Source organism: Heteronotia binoei, chromosome 10, assembly GCF_032191835.1.
Source record: "Heteronotia binoei isolate CCM8104 ecotype False Entrance Well chromosome 10, APGP_CSIRO_Hbin_v1, whole genome shotgun sequence".
Lineage (NCBI taxonomy): Eukaryota > Metazoa > Chordata > Lepidosauria > Squamata > Gekkonidae > Heteronotia > Heteronotia binoei.
In genome coordinates, this window is record NC_083232.1 from 104,588,242 (window position 1) to 104,601,503 (window position 13,262).

Consider the following 13,262-nt stretch of genomic DNA (forward strand, 5'->3'; position numbering starts at 1 on the left):
ATTGGCCACTGTGTGAGGCAGGGTGCTGGACTAGATGGAGCCTCACTGGTCTGATCCAGCAGGGCTCTTCTGATGTTCTTCTCAGGGGAAGGCCTAAGCCTCTCTGCCCTGTTGTTGGCCCTCCAGAGGAACTGGGTGGCCACTGTGTGAGACAGGGTGCTGGCCTAGATGGACCCTCACTGGTCTGATCCAGCAGGGCTCTTCTGATGTTCTTTTCAGGGGAAGGCCTCAGCCTCTGCCCTGTTGTTGTCCCTCCAGAGGAACTGGGTGGCCACTGTGTGAGACAGGAGGCTGGACTAGATGGATTTTCACTGGTCTGATCCAGCAGGGCTCTTCTGATGTTCTTCTCAGGGGAAGGCCTCAGCCTCTCTGCCCTGCTGTTGGCCCTTCAGAGGAACTGGGCAGCCACTGTGTGAGACAGGAGGCTGGACTAGATGGACCCTCACTGGTCTGACCGAGCAGGTGTCTGATGGTCTCCTATTGCAGGGTCTCTTTACTGATTCTGTTGTAGTGTCAACAGAGAGTACAAGATAAGAGTGCTACAACCCTGCCCTGAAAGCCAGCGTGGTGTAGTGGTTAAGCGTGTTGAACTAGGATTTTGGAGACCCAAGTTTGAATCCTCCAGTGCCATGGAAATTCTTTGGGTCATATTTGGCCAGTCACACTTTTCCTGCCTAACCTACCTCACAGGGTTGTTGTAAGGGTAAAATGGAGGCAAACAATGTAAGTTGCTTTGGAGAAAGGCAGGCTATAAAGGAATTAAATATATAAGGAGGCTTGCCCACCATACTGAATTCCTCCTCAGGTTAGAGACAGAACACAATCAAGGCAAGGAGTCTCCGGTGCACCCCCTCCCCCTTGAGGTGACCCTGTCTGCCCCTGACTCCAAAGGAACAACAGACAAGGGTTCCTCTCAGTGCTCCTCCTCTGCTGGCACTGGCCAATCTGAGAAGAGGAGCAGCCTGTCACTCAAGCTCCCCCTCCCCTCCTCCCAAGGTCAGCTCTTCACCTCCCAGCGACTCTCTGATTGAGCTGGACCCAGAGACCAGCGTTTAGCTGGAATTCTCCCCTCTTGACATGTCTGTGATGGGGGATGCTCCACAAAGTGGATGTGGAAGGGCTTTGGCCCGTGGAAAGAGGAGGAAGAAAAACCAGTAGATGGCTTCTTTATAGGGGGAGGGTCACTACTACCAGATGGCTATTAATTCCCCCCACCTCCAAAACGTAGGCTTTTCTACTGGTGAAACTTAGTGCCTCTTGATCAGTAGAAGGGCTACAGTGGAGATCCAGGGAAGTGGGTGGACAAAAGGCTTATGGAACAGGGGGTGAGGAGGGAAACCTGAGGTGATGGTGTGGGAATCAGGGAGGGTTCAGCCTGTCTCTGAACTCCCTTGCCATCCCCATTATTCTCGATGCTCCCGGGAAGGGCGCAGCTGCCCCCACGTCTGCTGCAGGAAGACTCCCAGGCCTTGCCCAATAGCTCGGCTTCTGTCCTGGGAGCAACTTTTCTATCCTCTACTGCATTTGTGCTTTCAGTCCGAGGTCTTTGAATGGCGGCTGCCCCACATGACTTACACTCAGGCTTTTTCCCTGGAGGAATGCAGTGGAACAGAGTTCTGGAACCTCTTTGTGGAAACAAAATTCTGAAAAAAATGCCATCCCGTGTGTTTCTCCTTCAGTTCCAGCACCTCTTTTTCCAGAAAAGGCGCCCCGCATCCATGGCATGTCCAACAAAGGTGGCATTGTTTGGTTTCTTTTTAAGGCAACCAGATAGCCCCAGGCTGCATATCTCCCAGGCCACTTCAGCTCTGGCTCAGCTGTCGCCCCTGACAGACAGAAGCATTTGCCTTCTAAAAATACCCTTTTCCAGAACCCACCCTTCTCTTCCTGATGGGGGAGTGAGTGGAAAAGAAATGCCATGGTGCTTCATCCACAACAGTCTTCATTCTGGAAAGCTGTGCTTTGAATCCTTGTCCTGAGGAAGCGACCCCTGAGAGCATAGCCCACCCTCTGGCCTGCCCTGGGGAAACATTGTCCTGGCTGCGACAGGAGTGGGTGTGTGTGTGTGTGGGGGGGGAGAGCCCATTTTGGGATTGGCCCTCTGGGACCTGGAAGAGATTCAAATAGCAGGAGTGATAAGAGGTGTGACCCGCTTGGAGCCATCGGTGTGGGAAGCCAGGGTGGGACTGAAACCTTCGAGGGAAGCATGGAGACGGTGGAGCTCTTCAGCTCAGAGGGCAAAGGCCGGGGCTTGAAGACTGGGAAGGAGCTGTGGACGGGAGACATCATCTTCGCCGAGCGAGCCTACGCAGCAGTGGTCTTCGACAGGTAAGCCGACAAGGGCGGCCTAAGCACAGAGGGAGTGCTCGACCTGGCTTCAGGCAGGGAAGGCCCAGTGGGAGAAGACTGGGCCTGCTCTCAGTGGCTCCCAAGAAGGCAGGTGCTGCAGGAGGGGAGAGCAGCCCTCCCAACAGGACCGACTGGAGCACCCCAAGCAGAGCCCACTGAGGTCAAAAGGCTGAGTGCTGTTTGCCTCCTGCCCTCCCTGCCCACTCTCGTATCTGCCTAATGGGGTCGCCACGGACTGTCAACAACCCTCTCTGAGAAAGCCTTGGGTGGGCAAGCAGAATCCCTAAGAAGGGATTTGTTTCCAGCAGCTGGACTCAGTCGGATTGCTTGGAGGAATTGCCAATGGCCTGAAGGGGATCTTGCAGCAGCTGCCAGTGCTGGGGTCTCTGGGCTGCCTCTGCAGGGTCGTGATTTGGAAAGGAGGAGTGCTTGTCCCCCAGCCCTGGTCCTCAAGAGAAGGCCTCTCCCAGCCTGCCTGCTGCTTTGCAGAGACAGGCCCATCAGCCCCTGAGGAGGGGGGGAATTAAAAAATGACACCCCCCCCTTATGGGCCCATAGAATAGAATGGATTCCATGCCCAATTTGGCATCTCCCCCTCCAGCGGTGCCCAGAGCGAGCACCCCCTCTGCTCCCCCCTAGATCCGGCCCCGTTGCCAAAGCCTCGTCTCTGCTGTGCTGACGTGCATGGCCAAGCAGAGCCAAGGGAGGGGCGTGCGCTCTGGCTCTCCTGGGGGTGCCCGGCCTGAGGTGTGGCTGCTTAGTGTGATGCCATCCGCCACTCTCCGCTTCCTGAGAAAAGAGGGCCTCCTCTTCATTCCTTCACAAGGCGGGGGAGAGAGGAGGGCAAAAGAGCCCCAAAGCTGAGGCTTGGGACCATCTTGGAGATACAGCGAGTGGATCCTCTTCCGGCTGGCTTACAACTAACCGGCACTTGAAACTTGAAACTGAGTGTAGTTTTTATAAGATTGCTGTATGTTTTTAATGTTTTAACTATGTAAACTGTGTGAAATGTTTAAATTTTTATACTCTTATGTTAGATTTTATATGCTGTAAGCCGCCCTGAGCCACCTGGTGGGAAGGGCGGGATACAAATTACAAATAAACTAAACTAAACTAAAACCCAGGGAGGGGCTCCAAGGGGACAAAGTGCTCCAGACCCCCCGCCAGCAGCCATTTTCTCCTGTAGTCCCAGGAGATCTCCAGCCTCCACCTGGAAGTTAAGACTAGAGGGGAGGAGAACGGGGGAAATATCCTGATTCAATAATGAAGCCACTAATAACAACTTCTACCAAATTTGTAAATTTTAAATAAAGTGATATTAACACACAACTTATATATTACTTCAGAAATGGGTAAGAAATTCTCAACAATTTATCCAATACACCTAAGCACACATAAGAAGTTTACTTTCAATAAAGTGCAAAGTGCAGAAGGGGGCTTGTATCCAAAGAAGATTTCATATCCAGAGTTCATTCCATTGTTCTTTTAACAGAAGACTCCACCAAAACTGCCTCTGACGGAGCTCGGTGCCAACTGATGGTTTGCTGCACCATTTCAAATCTCTTTGTCAAAGGGGGGGGGGTGTCTCTCTGAAGTGCTTCCACACCTTTTTACATTACAGAAGTGTACAGAAACTCCTACAAGCACGAACAGGAGCCTTCACAGGGTGTATTACTGTCAATACTTAGGTGCTTATGTGTATTGGATGAATGGTTATGAGAATTTCTTATCCATTGCTGAAGTAATATATAGGAAAAGGAAAGGTCCCCTGTCCCCCGACTCTGGGGTGACATCACATCACGATGTTTTCATGGCAGACTTTTTACGGGGCGGTTTGCCACTGCCTTCCCCTGTCATCTACGCTTCCCCCCCAGCAAGCTGGGGACTCATTTTACTGACCTCGGAAGCCTGCCCCGGGCAACCAGTGCCAGGCAATATTGAGGAACTCCTGGCAGGAGGGGCTCTGCGGCAGTGGGTATGGCAGCTGAAGGCCAGGCCTGCCTGCCGTCCCTCCCTCCCTGTTGTGCCAGACTGCAATTCCCATGAGCCTTTGGGGCTTTGCTCCTGTTTGCCAGGATGCATGGGTGCTTTTAAAAACAATTATAATGAAAAAAAGGAGTCACCATTAATATATACAATTTACCAATAATGTTAAATGAAGAATTACGAGACTCTGAAGGAAGAGAGATGGTTTTGAAAAACAGATTCTCAGAAGGCAAGATTTATTCACTAGCAAAAATATATGCCCCCAACAATGCAATAGAAAAAATTATGGAAATGTTTTGCAATCTATTTTGAATTTTCAAGAAGGGGAGAGAATGATCCTTGGAGATATGAATTGGATAATGGATAAAAAAATAGGTGGAAAAAGGAGGCAAATTCCCCCAAAATGACCAAAAATCCTAATACTAGTGACTATACTTTCTTTTCTGACAGACACCAAACACATTCAAGGATTGACAGATGTTTAGAACAAAGTTGGTCTGGATAGTATAAGTTGCCTGGGAAAGCAGCAAAAGGCAACAACCATGTCGGAACTGGAGGATGCTGGTGTGAATGGCCGTCAATGTTAATTACACTGTTTCTCCTCAATCCTGGGCTAAACTGAGATCATCTTTTTCTCAGATGTGTTTCTATCCACCAAATATACTTTTTAACATGTAGAATAGCATTATAAATATCATCCCACTTTGCCCATATAAAAAAGACTACATTAGAATACAGTGGAAGATGGATTTAGCATATGTAACGAGATCAACAACCAATATCTCTTATTTCAATTTGTCAATACAAAAAAGACATTATTCTGATACACTATTCTAAAACAGAAATACATAGGAATAAAGCGAATGTATGGCTCTACTTGGTGAGAATGGGTTTAGCCTATGTAATGAGATAAGAAATCAATAACTCTGTTCAGTCCTGGGGAGGTGTTTGTTCCTAGTTTCATAATAACTTGTAATTCAGCAATTTCCTTCTCCATTCTGATCTTGAAGTCCTTTTGCAGCAAAACAGCTGCTTTGAGGTCACCCATTGAATGTTCTTGACGGTTGAAGTGTTCTCCCACAAGTTTCTCAGTTCTGTAATTCCTAATGTCAAATTTGTGTCCGCTTATCCTTTGGCATGTTGCCCTATGTGTCAGAACTTGAAGAACGTCAAACGAGGCCCATGACTCTGGTTAAAGTCTAAGCGTTTATTGAGAACTATACAGGTAGAAGACGAGTTGATTCTGATGACGAGCTCAGCAGTGGTTACATTCTTTAAGCTATTCTAGTTACAATAACAAACTGGTTCCCACCCCTCAAGAGGCCCTGCTGGGTTTCCAAGGCTTCTTATTGGTGAGAGAGGAGAGGGGGAGGCAGCTTCAAAGGTTACTGGCAGATGTTTCCCAAGAACTCCCCGTCACCCTCCCGTTTGCTTGGAATGCGAAGCATTTGTGCACACTGTCAGATACAGAGCTAGCTATTTCCTAACAGTTACAATATAGATTCAGCTAAGCTAAGCAGGCATTACTATCATAGGGTTCAATAATTAGAAGTTCTGACATACTGCCCCCCCTAGGCCCCGCCCCGCCCGGGGCTTATGCGGGTACAGTTGGTGGAATCTCTTAAGCAGTTGTGGGGCAGACACATCACGGGCTTTGACCCACTCATCGCAGCTCGGGGGGAAGTGTTTCCACCGTATCAGATAGTGCAACACTCCACGTTGGACCCTGGAATCTAGGATTTCCTGCACCTCATGGTGGCTCTGGCCCCTCACGCGGGTAGGGGGTGGTTCGGGGGGCGCGGGTGCCAGGGCGTGGCCCCCGGGTCTTTCCGAAGAAGGCTGCAATGAAACACCGGGTGGATCTTGCTAAACATTTTGGGCAACTCCAGTTCCACGGTGACCTTATTGATCACGCGTTTTATTCTGAAGGGACCCAGGTATTTGTAAGTCAGTTTCCGACACTTTTGGGGAAGGGGAAGGTTTTTGGTGGAGAGAAATACCGAGTCCCCTTCTTTGAACTCCCACTGGGGGGAGTGCTTACGGTCGAAATGCTTTTTATAATTTTCTTTAGCTCTTTCCAGATTCTCTTGTATTACCTTCCAGCCCTTCTGGATCCCCTCCCACCATTTCTGACACGAGGTGGGCTCAGTGGCGTTTCCAGTTGGGGAAAGGAGAGGGACGGGCTTCCCTTCGTAGCCGTTGACGACAAGGAAGGGGGAAGTTTTGGTGGAGCTGTGTAAGCTGTTGTTGTACCCGTATTCTGCAAATGGCAGTAGCTCTACCCAATTGGTCTGCTGGTAGTTGACGTAGCACCTAAGGTACTGTTCCAGCAGGCCGTTCATCCTCTCCGTCTGTCCGTCTGTCTGGGGGTGGTAGGCAGAGCTTAGCCCCTGCTCTATGCCTGTGAGTTTGCAAAACTCCCGCCAGAAGTTGGCAACGAACTGAGGCCCGCGGTCGCTAATTACCTTATCTGGGAAGGAGTGGAGGCGGACCACGTGATTAAAGAAAAGGTGCGCCAATTTCTTAGCAGTGGGGAGCTGCTTGCATGGAATGAAGTGGGCTTGCTTGGAAAAAGTATCTACCACCACCAATATCACCGTTTTCCCTTGGGAGGGAGGTAGCTCGACTATGAAATCCATCAAGACCACTGCCCATGGCCGTGTGGCTGTCGGCAGGGGAATAAGGTGGCCAGGTGGTCCCCCCCCCCCGTTTTGCCATGATGCATGTGGGGCATGAACTCACGAATTCTGACACATCTCTTTTCAATTGGGGCCACCAGAACTGTCTCGTGACTAGGTTCAGGGTCTTCACGTAACCAAAGTGCCCTGCTAGCCTGCCTGAGTGGCAGTTTTCCAGTACTTCTTTGCGCAGGGTTCTGGGCACGTAGACCTTCCCATTGTGATACCAAAGCCCCCCTTCTCCCTTTTCTATCCGTTCGGGCCGGTCCCCTCCCTCTGCTTCCGTCTCGGCCACGAACCGATCTTTCCCTTTCAGTTCCGGGGCCCCGGTTGTTTTCCCTGATTGAGTGGTGACTCCTCCCGCTACTTGGTCTGGGGGGATCAGGGAATCTATCACCTCCTCTCTTTGACTGTCGTGCTGGGGCATACGCGAGAGCGCGTCTGCGAGAAAATTCTTAGTGCCGGGGATGTGTTTCAGCACGAAGTCGAACTTTGCGAAAAAGCCCGCCCAGCGAATTTGCTTTGCAGTCAGTTTGCGGCGGCCGGTCAGGGCTTCTAGGTTTTTGTGATCGGTCCAAATTTCGAAAGGGACGCGGGCTCCCTCTAGCCACAACCGCCATGTTTTCAGGGCAAACATGACTGCAAATGCTTCCTTGTCCCACACTGACCAGTTTCTTTGTTCATTTGAAAATTTGCGCGAGATGTAAGCGCACGGTCGGAGCCCCCCCCCGTCCTTCTGCATCAATATGGCCCCCACCGCGACGTCGGAGGCGTCACATTGCACCACGAAGGGTTTCAACTCATTGGGGTGGGCTAGAACGGGTTCGGATGTAAATAACCTCTTGAGCTCGTTGAAAGCTCGTTGGCACTCGGGTGACCAAGTTAGGCGTGCACCAGGTTTCTTTGCCTCCTCCCCCCTCCCTTTTGTCTTGAGAAGCTCTGTGAGCGGGAGCATGACTTGAGCGAACCCCTTAATGAACCCGCGGTAGAAATTTGCGAACCCAATGAAAGATTGGAGCTGCCGTCGGGTTCGGGGCGGTTCCCAGTCCAGCACCGCCTGGATCTTTGCGGGGTCCATGGCCAGTCCCTCCCCTGACACCCTGAATCCCAGGTAATCCAGTTCCGTTTTGTGGAACTCACATTTGGATAATTTAGCATACAGTTTGTTTTGGTACAGGGTGGTCAGCACTTTTCTCACTAACGGTACATGCGACTCAAGATCTTTCGAGTAAATAATGATGTCATCCAGGTACACCACCACCCCCTTGTACAGGTATTCTCTTAACACTTCATTTATAACGTTCATAAACACCCCCGGCGCTCCCTGCAGTCCGAAAGGCATTACTAAGTACTCAAACTGTCCCATGGGCGTGTTGAACGCCGTCTTCCATTCGTCCCCCTTCTTGATCCGCACGTGGAAGTACGCGTCGCGGAGGTCGAGTTTGGTAAACACCTTGCCCTCGGCCATGGTGCTCAGCAGGTCCTTTATCAGGGGGATCGGGTAGGCGTTGGACATAGAAATCCCGTTTATCCCGCGAAAATCTGTGCAAAGTCTCAAACTGCCATCCTTCTTCTTGCGGAATAGGACTGGGGCAGCGTGGGGGGCCGTGGCCGGCCTGATGAACTCCCGCTTCAAGTTTTTGTCAATAAACTTTTTCAGTTCCTCCTTCTCCGCCCAGCCCATCGAGTAGAGTTTAGCTTTTGGCAGTTCCTGCCCTGGTATTAGCTCGATGGCGCAGTCGGTAGGGTGGTGCGGAGGAAGTTCGTCTGCCTCCCGCTCACTAAAAGCTTTCCTTAAGTCTCTGTACTCCTTGGGGATCGCCCCTATCTCCTCAAGAGTGAGACAGAGTCTTTCGTTCTGGGGAGGGGCTTTAGGGCCCCACTCAGTTCTCCAGTGGTGGTGCTCACACCGCCAGTCAGGGAATCGCACAATCTGTTCAGCCCATCGAATGTCTGGTTGGTGCCGGGCGAGCCACCCTGCCCCCACCACCACGTCAAAGGAAGACGAAGGGGCTATAACGAAAGTCTCTATCCCCCAGTGATCTTCCGTCCCTACGGGGGTCGCCTGGGTCTCCAAGGTGCAGGGCTCCCCCCTCATGGTGGACCCGTCCATCTGTTCAAATTGGATGGGGTGGGGTAGGGGGGACGTGGCCAGTCCTAACGCCTCTACTAGGCGCGGGGTAATAATGTCTCGAGTGCACCCTGAATCAATCAGGGTGCGGGTGTGCATAAACCGCTTAAGGTTGGGGTTCAGGAGGGTGACCGCCATGAACAATAGCCCCCCGGTAACTCTCACCGTCAGTAGTGCCGGCGTTTCCTGGACCTGCTTTGCGGCACTGATTAAAGCAGGTCGCTGTCGTTTCCCGCCGACTCCTGGTCCCAGGACTCCTCGCTGGACTCCTCTATGGTGGTAACATCCTCGTCAATCGCCAAGGATGTTGCGACGGCGCCCCGACTGGGCTCCTTGGAGCGGCTGCCTTTCTTCTTCTGCGCGGTGGTCGCCGGTTTGGGTTGAGTTGGGGTTGGTGTCTGTCTCACCGGACAGTTGGCGGCTAGGTGGCCGGGGTCGCCGCACCTGGGGCCCTTCCTGCTGGCTGCAACAGGGGTGGGGGGCCTCTTCCCTTCGGTCTTGCCAGTGGCGAGGCCCGATTTCTCCCCTTTCTTGCTCAGCTGTTGCTGGCGGCGCCTCCCGACATGCTGCAAGTCGGTCTCCACTTCTCCCGCCAGCTGGATCCATCCCACTAGGGTGTCGGGTCGCCCTCGTTTGTAGCACCGGTCGAGGATGTTCGCGTTCAGCCCATTCTTGAACGCTGTGTACTTCATCACCTCGCTCCATCCCCTCGTTGCCGCGCAGTGCTCCGTGAACTCGGTGGCGTATTCAAGGGTCGTGCGGTTCCCTTGCTCGATCCTCTGCAGGGCCTCGGCGGCTTTCTCCTCTCGTAGGGGGTCCCCGTACTGGCGCAGCATGGCTTGGAGGAAGTCGGCCACCGTGGCTAACTCGGGTTTGCGTCCAGCGTACAACCCCACGTACCATTTCCGCGCGGCCCCCTTCAATCTGGAAGCGATGTGGTCCACCCGACTCGCCTCCGTGGGGTAGCCTGCTCCCCAGTGCGTGAAGAAATTGTTGCACTGGATGGTGAAGTAGTCCACTTCGTCTCCGTCCCCATCGAACGTGATCTTCAATTCTCGGCCCCCCCCATCCCGTTCCCGCCGGGGCGACCGGCACTGCTGGTGGCGGTCTCGCGGGGGCTGGGGCTGCTGGGGCAGCTGGCGCTGTGGGGGGTCCCGGTGCTGCGGGGCCGGCGGGCGGTGGCGGCGCCGGCGGGGGTAGCGGGGCCGGCGCGCCCCGCGGTCCCTCTCGGGCTCCGGTCTGCCTCCGGATCGCGTCCAGCTGTTCCCGGATTTCTCGGGTGATCTGGACATGGCTGGCCTGGATCTCCTCCATCAAGGCCCAGAGATCCGCCTCCATGGGTTTGTTGGTGGGCTCTCCGTTATCTGGTGCCCTTTTAGCCATCCAGCCAAGGTTCCCAGTTCGGATAAGCTCCAAAATATGATCAGAATCAAAATGTCAGAACTTGAAGAACGTCAAACGAGGCCCATGACTCTGGTTAAAGTCTAAGCGTTTATTGAGAACTATACAGGTAGAAGACGAGTTGATTCTGATGACGAGCTCAGCAGCGGTTACATTCTTTAAGCTATTCTAGTTACAATAACAAACTGGTTCCCACCCGTCAAGAGGCCCTGCTGGGTTTCCAAGGCTTCTTATCGGTGAGAGAGGAGAGGGGGAGGCAGCTTCAAAGGTTACTGGCAGATGTTTCCCAAGAACTCCCCGTCACCCTCCCGTTTGCTTGGAATGCGAAGCATTTGTGCACACTGTCAGATACAGAGCTAGCTATTTCCTAACAGTTACAATATAGATTCAGCTAAGCTAAGCAGGCATTACTATCATAGAGTTCAATAATTACAAGTTCTGACACTATGTAGAGAACTGAAGGGCATTGTTGGCATTTAATGGCATATATAATGTCGGCAGATGAGCAAGTGAAAGAGCCTGAGATGGTGTAGTTAATGCTGTTAGGCCCAGGGATTGTGTTGTCTGGGTGCACTTGGGTTTATTGCAAGCTCTGGTCCATGCTCAAATGAGATTTTGTATTGTTGTGTGTGAGGAGCTTTTTTTTGAAATTGGGGGGTTGTCTGTGTGCAAGAAAAGGTTTGCCCCCCCAGTACCTTTGAAAGAGAGCTGTCACTGTCCAATAGAGATTGCAAATTGTTTATGATGTGTTGAACTGTTTTGAATTGAGAGTTGTGTGTGACCACTAGTGGTGTTCTGTTATTGTCTTTTTTGGGCCTGTCTTGTAACAGGTTTTCTCTGGCTATCATTCTGGCTTTGTTAATCTGTTTCCTGGCTTCATCAGGTAGTACTTTAGTTCCAAAAAGGTTTGTTGTAGATCCCTCAGGTGAGAAGCAAATGTGGCTGCAGCATAGAGCCTGGCTGTATACAATGGATCGTTTGGGACGTTTAGGGTGGTAGCTGGAGGCATGCAGGTATGTTTGTCAGTCAGTAGGTTTCTGGTATAAGGTGGTATCTATGCATCCATTGTGTATTTTTATAGTAGTGCCCAGAAAATGTATTTCTTGCATACATGGTTTCAGGCTTTTTTTTGGTAGCAGGAACTCCTTTGCATATTAGGCCACACCCCCAATGTAGCCAATCCTCCAAGAGCTTCCAGGGCTATTCTTACAGGGCCTACTGTAAGCTCTTGAAGGATTGGCTGAATCAGGGGGGCGTGGCCTAATATGCAAAGGAGTTCCTGCCACAAAAAAAGCCCCGCATGGGTTCATTGTCAGGTTGAGGGTAGAGTGAAAGTCATTGAAAGCCTGGTGGAAAGAGCCCAGGGCTTTGTTTAGTTATTAATCTCGAACAGGGTGTCAAACATGCAACCTGCAGGATGTATCTGGCCCACACAGGGCTCAGATCTGTCCCCTGAGCAACTTCCTTCTCCTGCTTCCCTTTCCAGCAGGCACCTTACCTTGTGAGGAAAAGCCCCCTTTTCCCCGAACATCATAGTCACCAGTATGGTTGCCAGGGCGCCTGGAGAAGTGAGCTCGCACACGTCTGGCCAGAGAGTGTAGGCAAAGCTATCCAGGAACCTAAAGGGACTTATGTGTACAAGCAGCCCCAAGTTTGCAGGCATTCTAACCCGGTACAGAGTGCTTGCTAACACACACACGGACGTTTCCCCGTCACCAAATGGGCCTGCCATGGAACGGAAGAAGCTGCGCCGCCAAGGAGCTATCCAGGCGACCGGTTGTGAAGTGCTGAACATGGAATCCACCGTGTAACGCTAACACCACTCGTAGCCATCTTCCTGCCAGGCTGGACTTCATTCCTTCATAGTGGAAAGCTCACGTACACACCCTATGTCACCCTTAGCCCGCAAGCAACCCATCTGCCCCATGAATGGATTAACAGCTCAACTGTTGTTCCTGATTGTCTGGCAAAACCCTAGACAATGGTTCCTGCCCAGAAGATGATGGGATAAGAGGAAGAACATCTCCTGTCTCAACCAAGTCTTTTGTCTACACCGGGGATACCTAGGTCCATATTTGATTCCCTATTGTCACCTTCCCAGATAAGCCCATTTAATCTTAAGTATCTAGCCATTCCTATTCTTCTCCCAGTCTGACACCTTGGAGCCGCCTCAGGCCCTGTTGCAACCTGGAAATTTCCAGGTACATAGGACCAAGGCAAAGTTCATTGGTCAAAAGCAGGCACCCAATTAGATGCCACCCATGGACCTGCCATTGGCTCTGCGAATGTCCAGCCTTCATGGTCATCGCAGAGCCTCCCCTTTCTCCTCCCTGATACCTCCCATCCCCTGAGGGCTCAATAGAGTCCTTATAACCTGTGGACTAGCTACCCACAGGTGTGTATCTATCAGTATCCCACCTTCCACTGCATAGATCCAGCCCCGATTCCTGATCAGTTTCGGGTCCCTTACCCACTTCCTCACATCTCACAGAGGTCTGAGAGGAGCACAACAGTGCAGAGCAGCTGGAGAAGTTGCTGGGAATTTCTGAGTGTTGGAAGACTTCATTCTGAGCTTGTGGGGCTGCCTAAAATTCTGAGGTGTGATAGCAGGGGGACTGCTGTTTGTTTGCTCTTGTTTGCTCTTGTTTGGTTGAGTGGGCTAAAGGAGAAAGAGATTAAGAGTGATTGCTGCTGATTGCTGAGGAGTGACTCTGCCC

At 51.7% G+C, this 13,262-nt stretch overlaps 1 protein-coding gene across 2 annotated transcripts in view; it reads left to right on the forward strand.

Moving 5' to 3' along the window:
• Nucleotides 1–2,203: 2,203 nt before the first annotated feature.
• SMYD1 (SET and MYND domain containing 1) overlaps nt 2,204–13,262 on the forward strand; it is a 38,787-nt gene continuing 27,728 nt past the window's right edge. For both annotated transcript variants that reach the window (XM_060247861.1, XM_060247862.1), the window contains exon 1: nt 2,204–2,328. In XM_060247861.1, the coding sequence (XP_060103844.1) occupies nt 2,207–2,328 (122 nt within the window). In that variant the 5' untranslated portion in view covers nt 2,204–2,206. The remainder of the gene's footprint in view (nt 2,329–13,262) is intronic.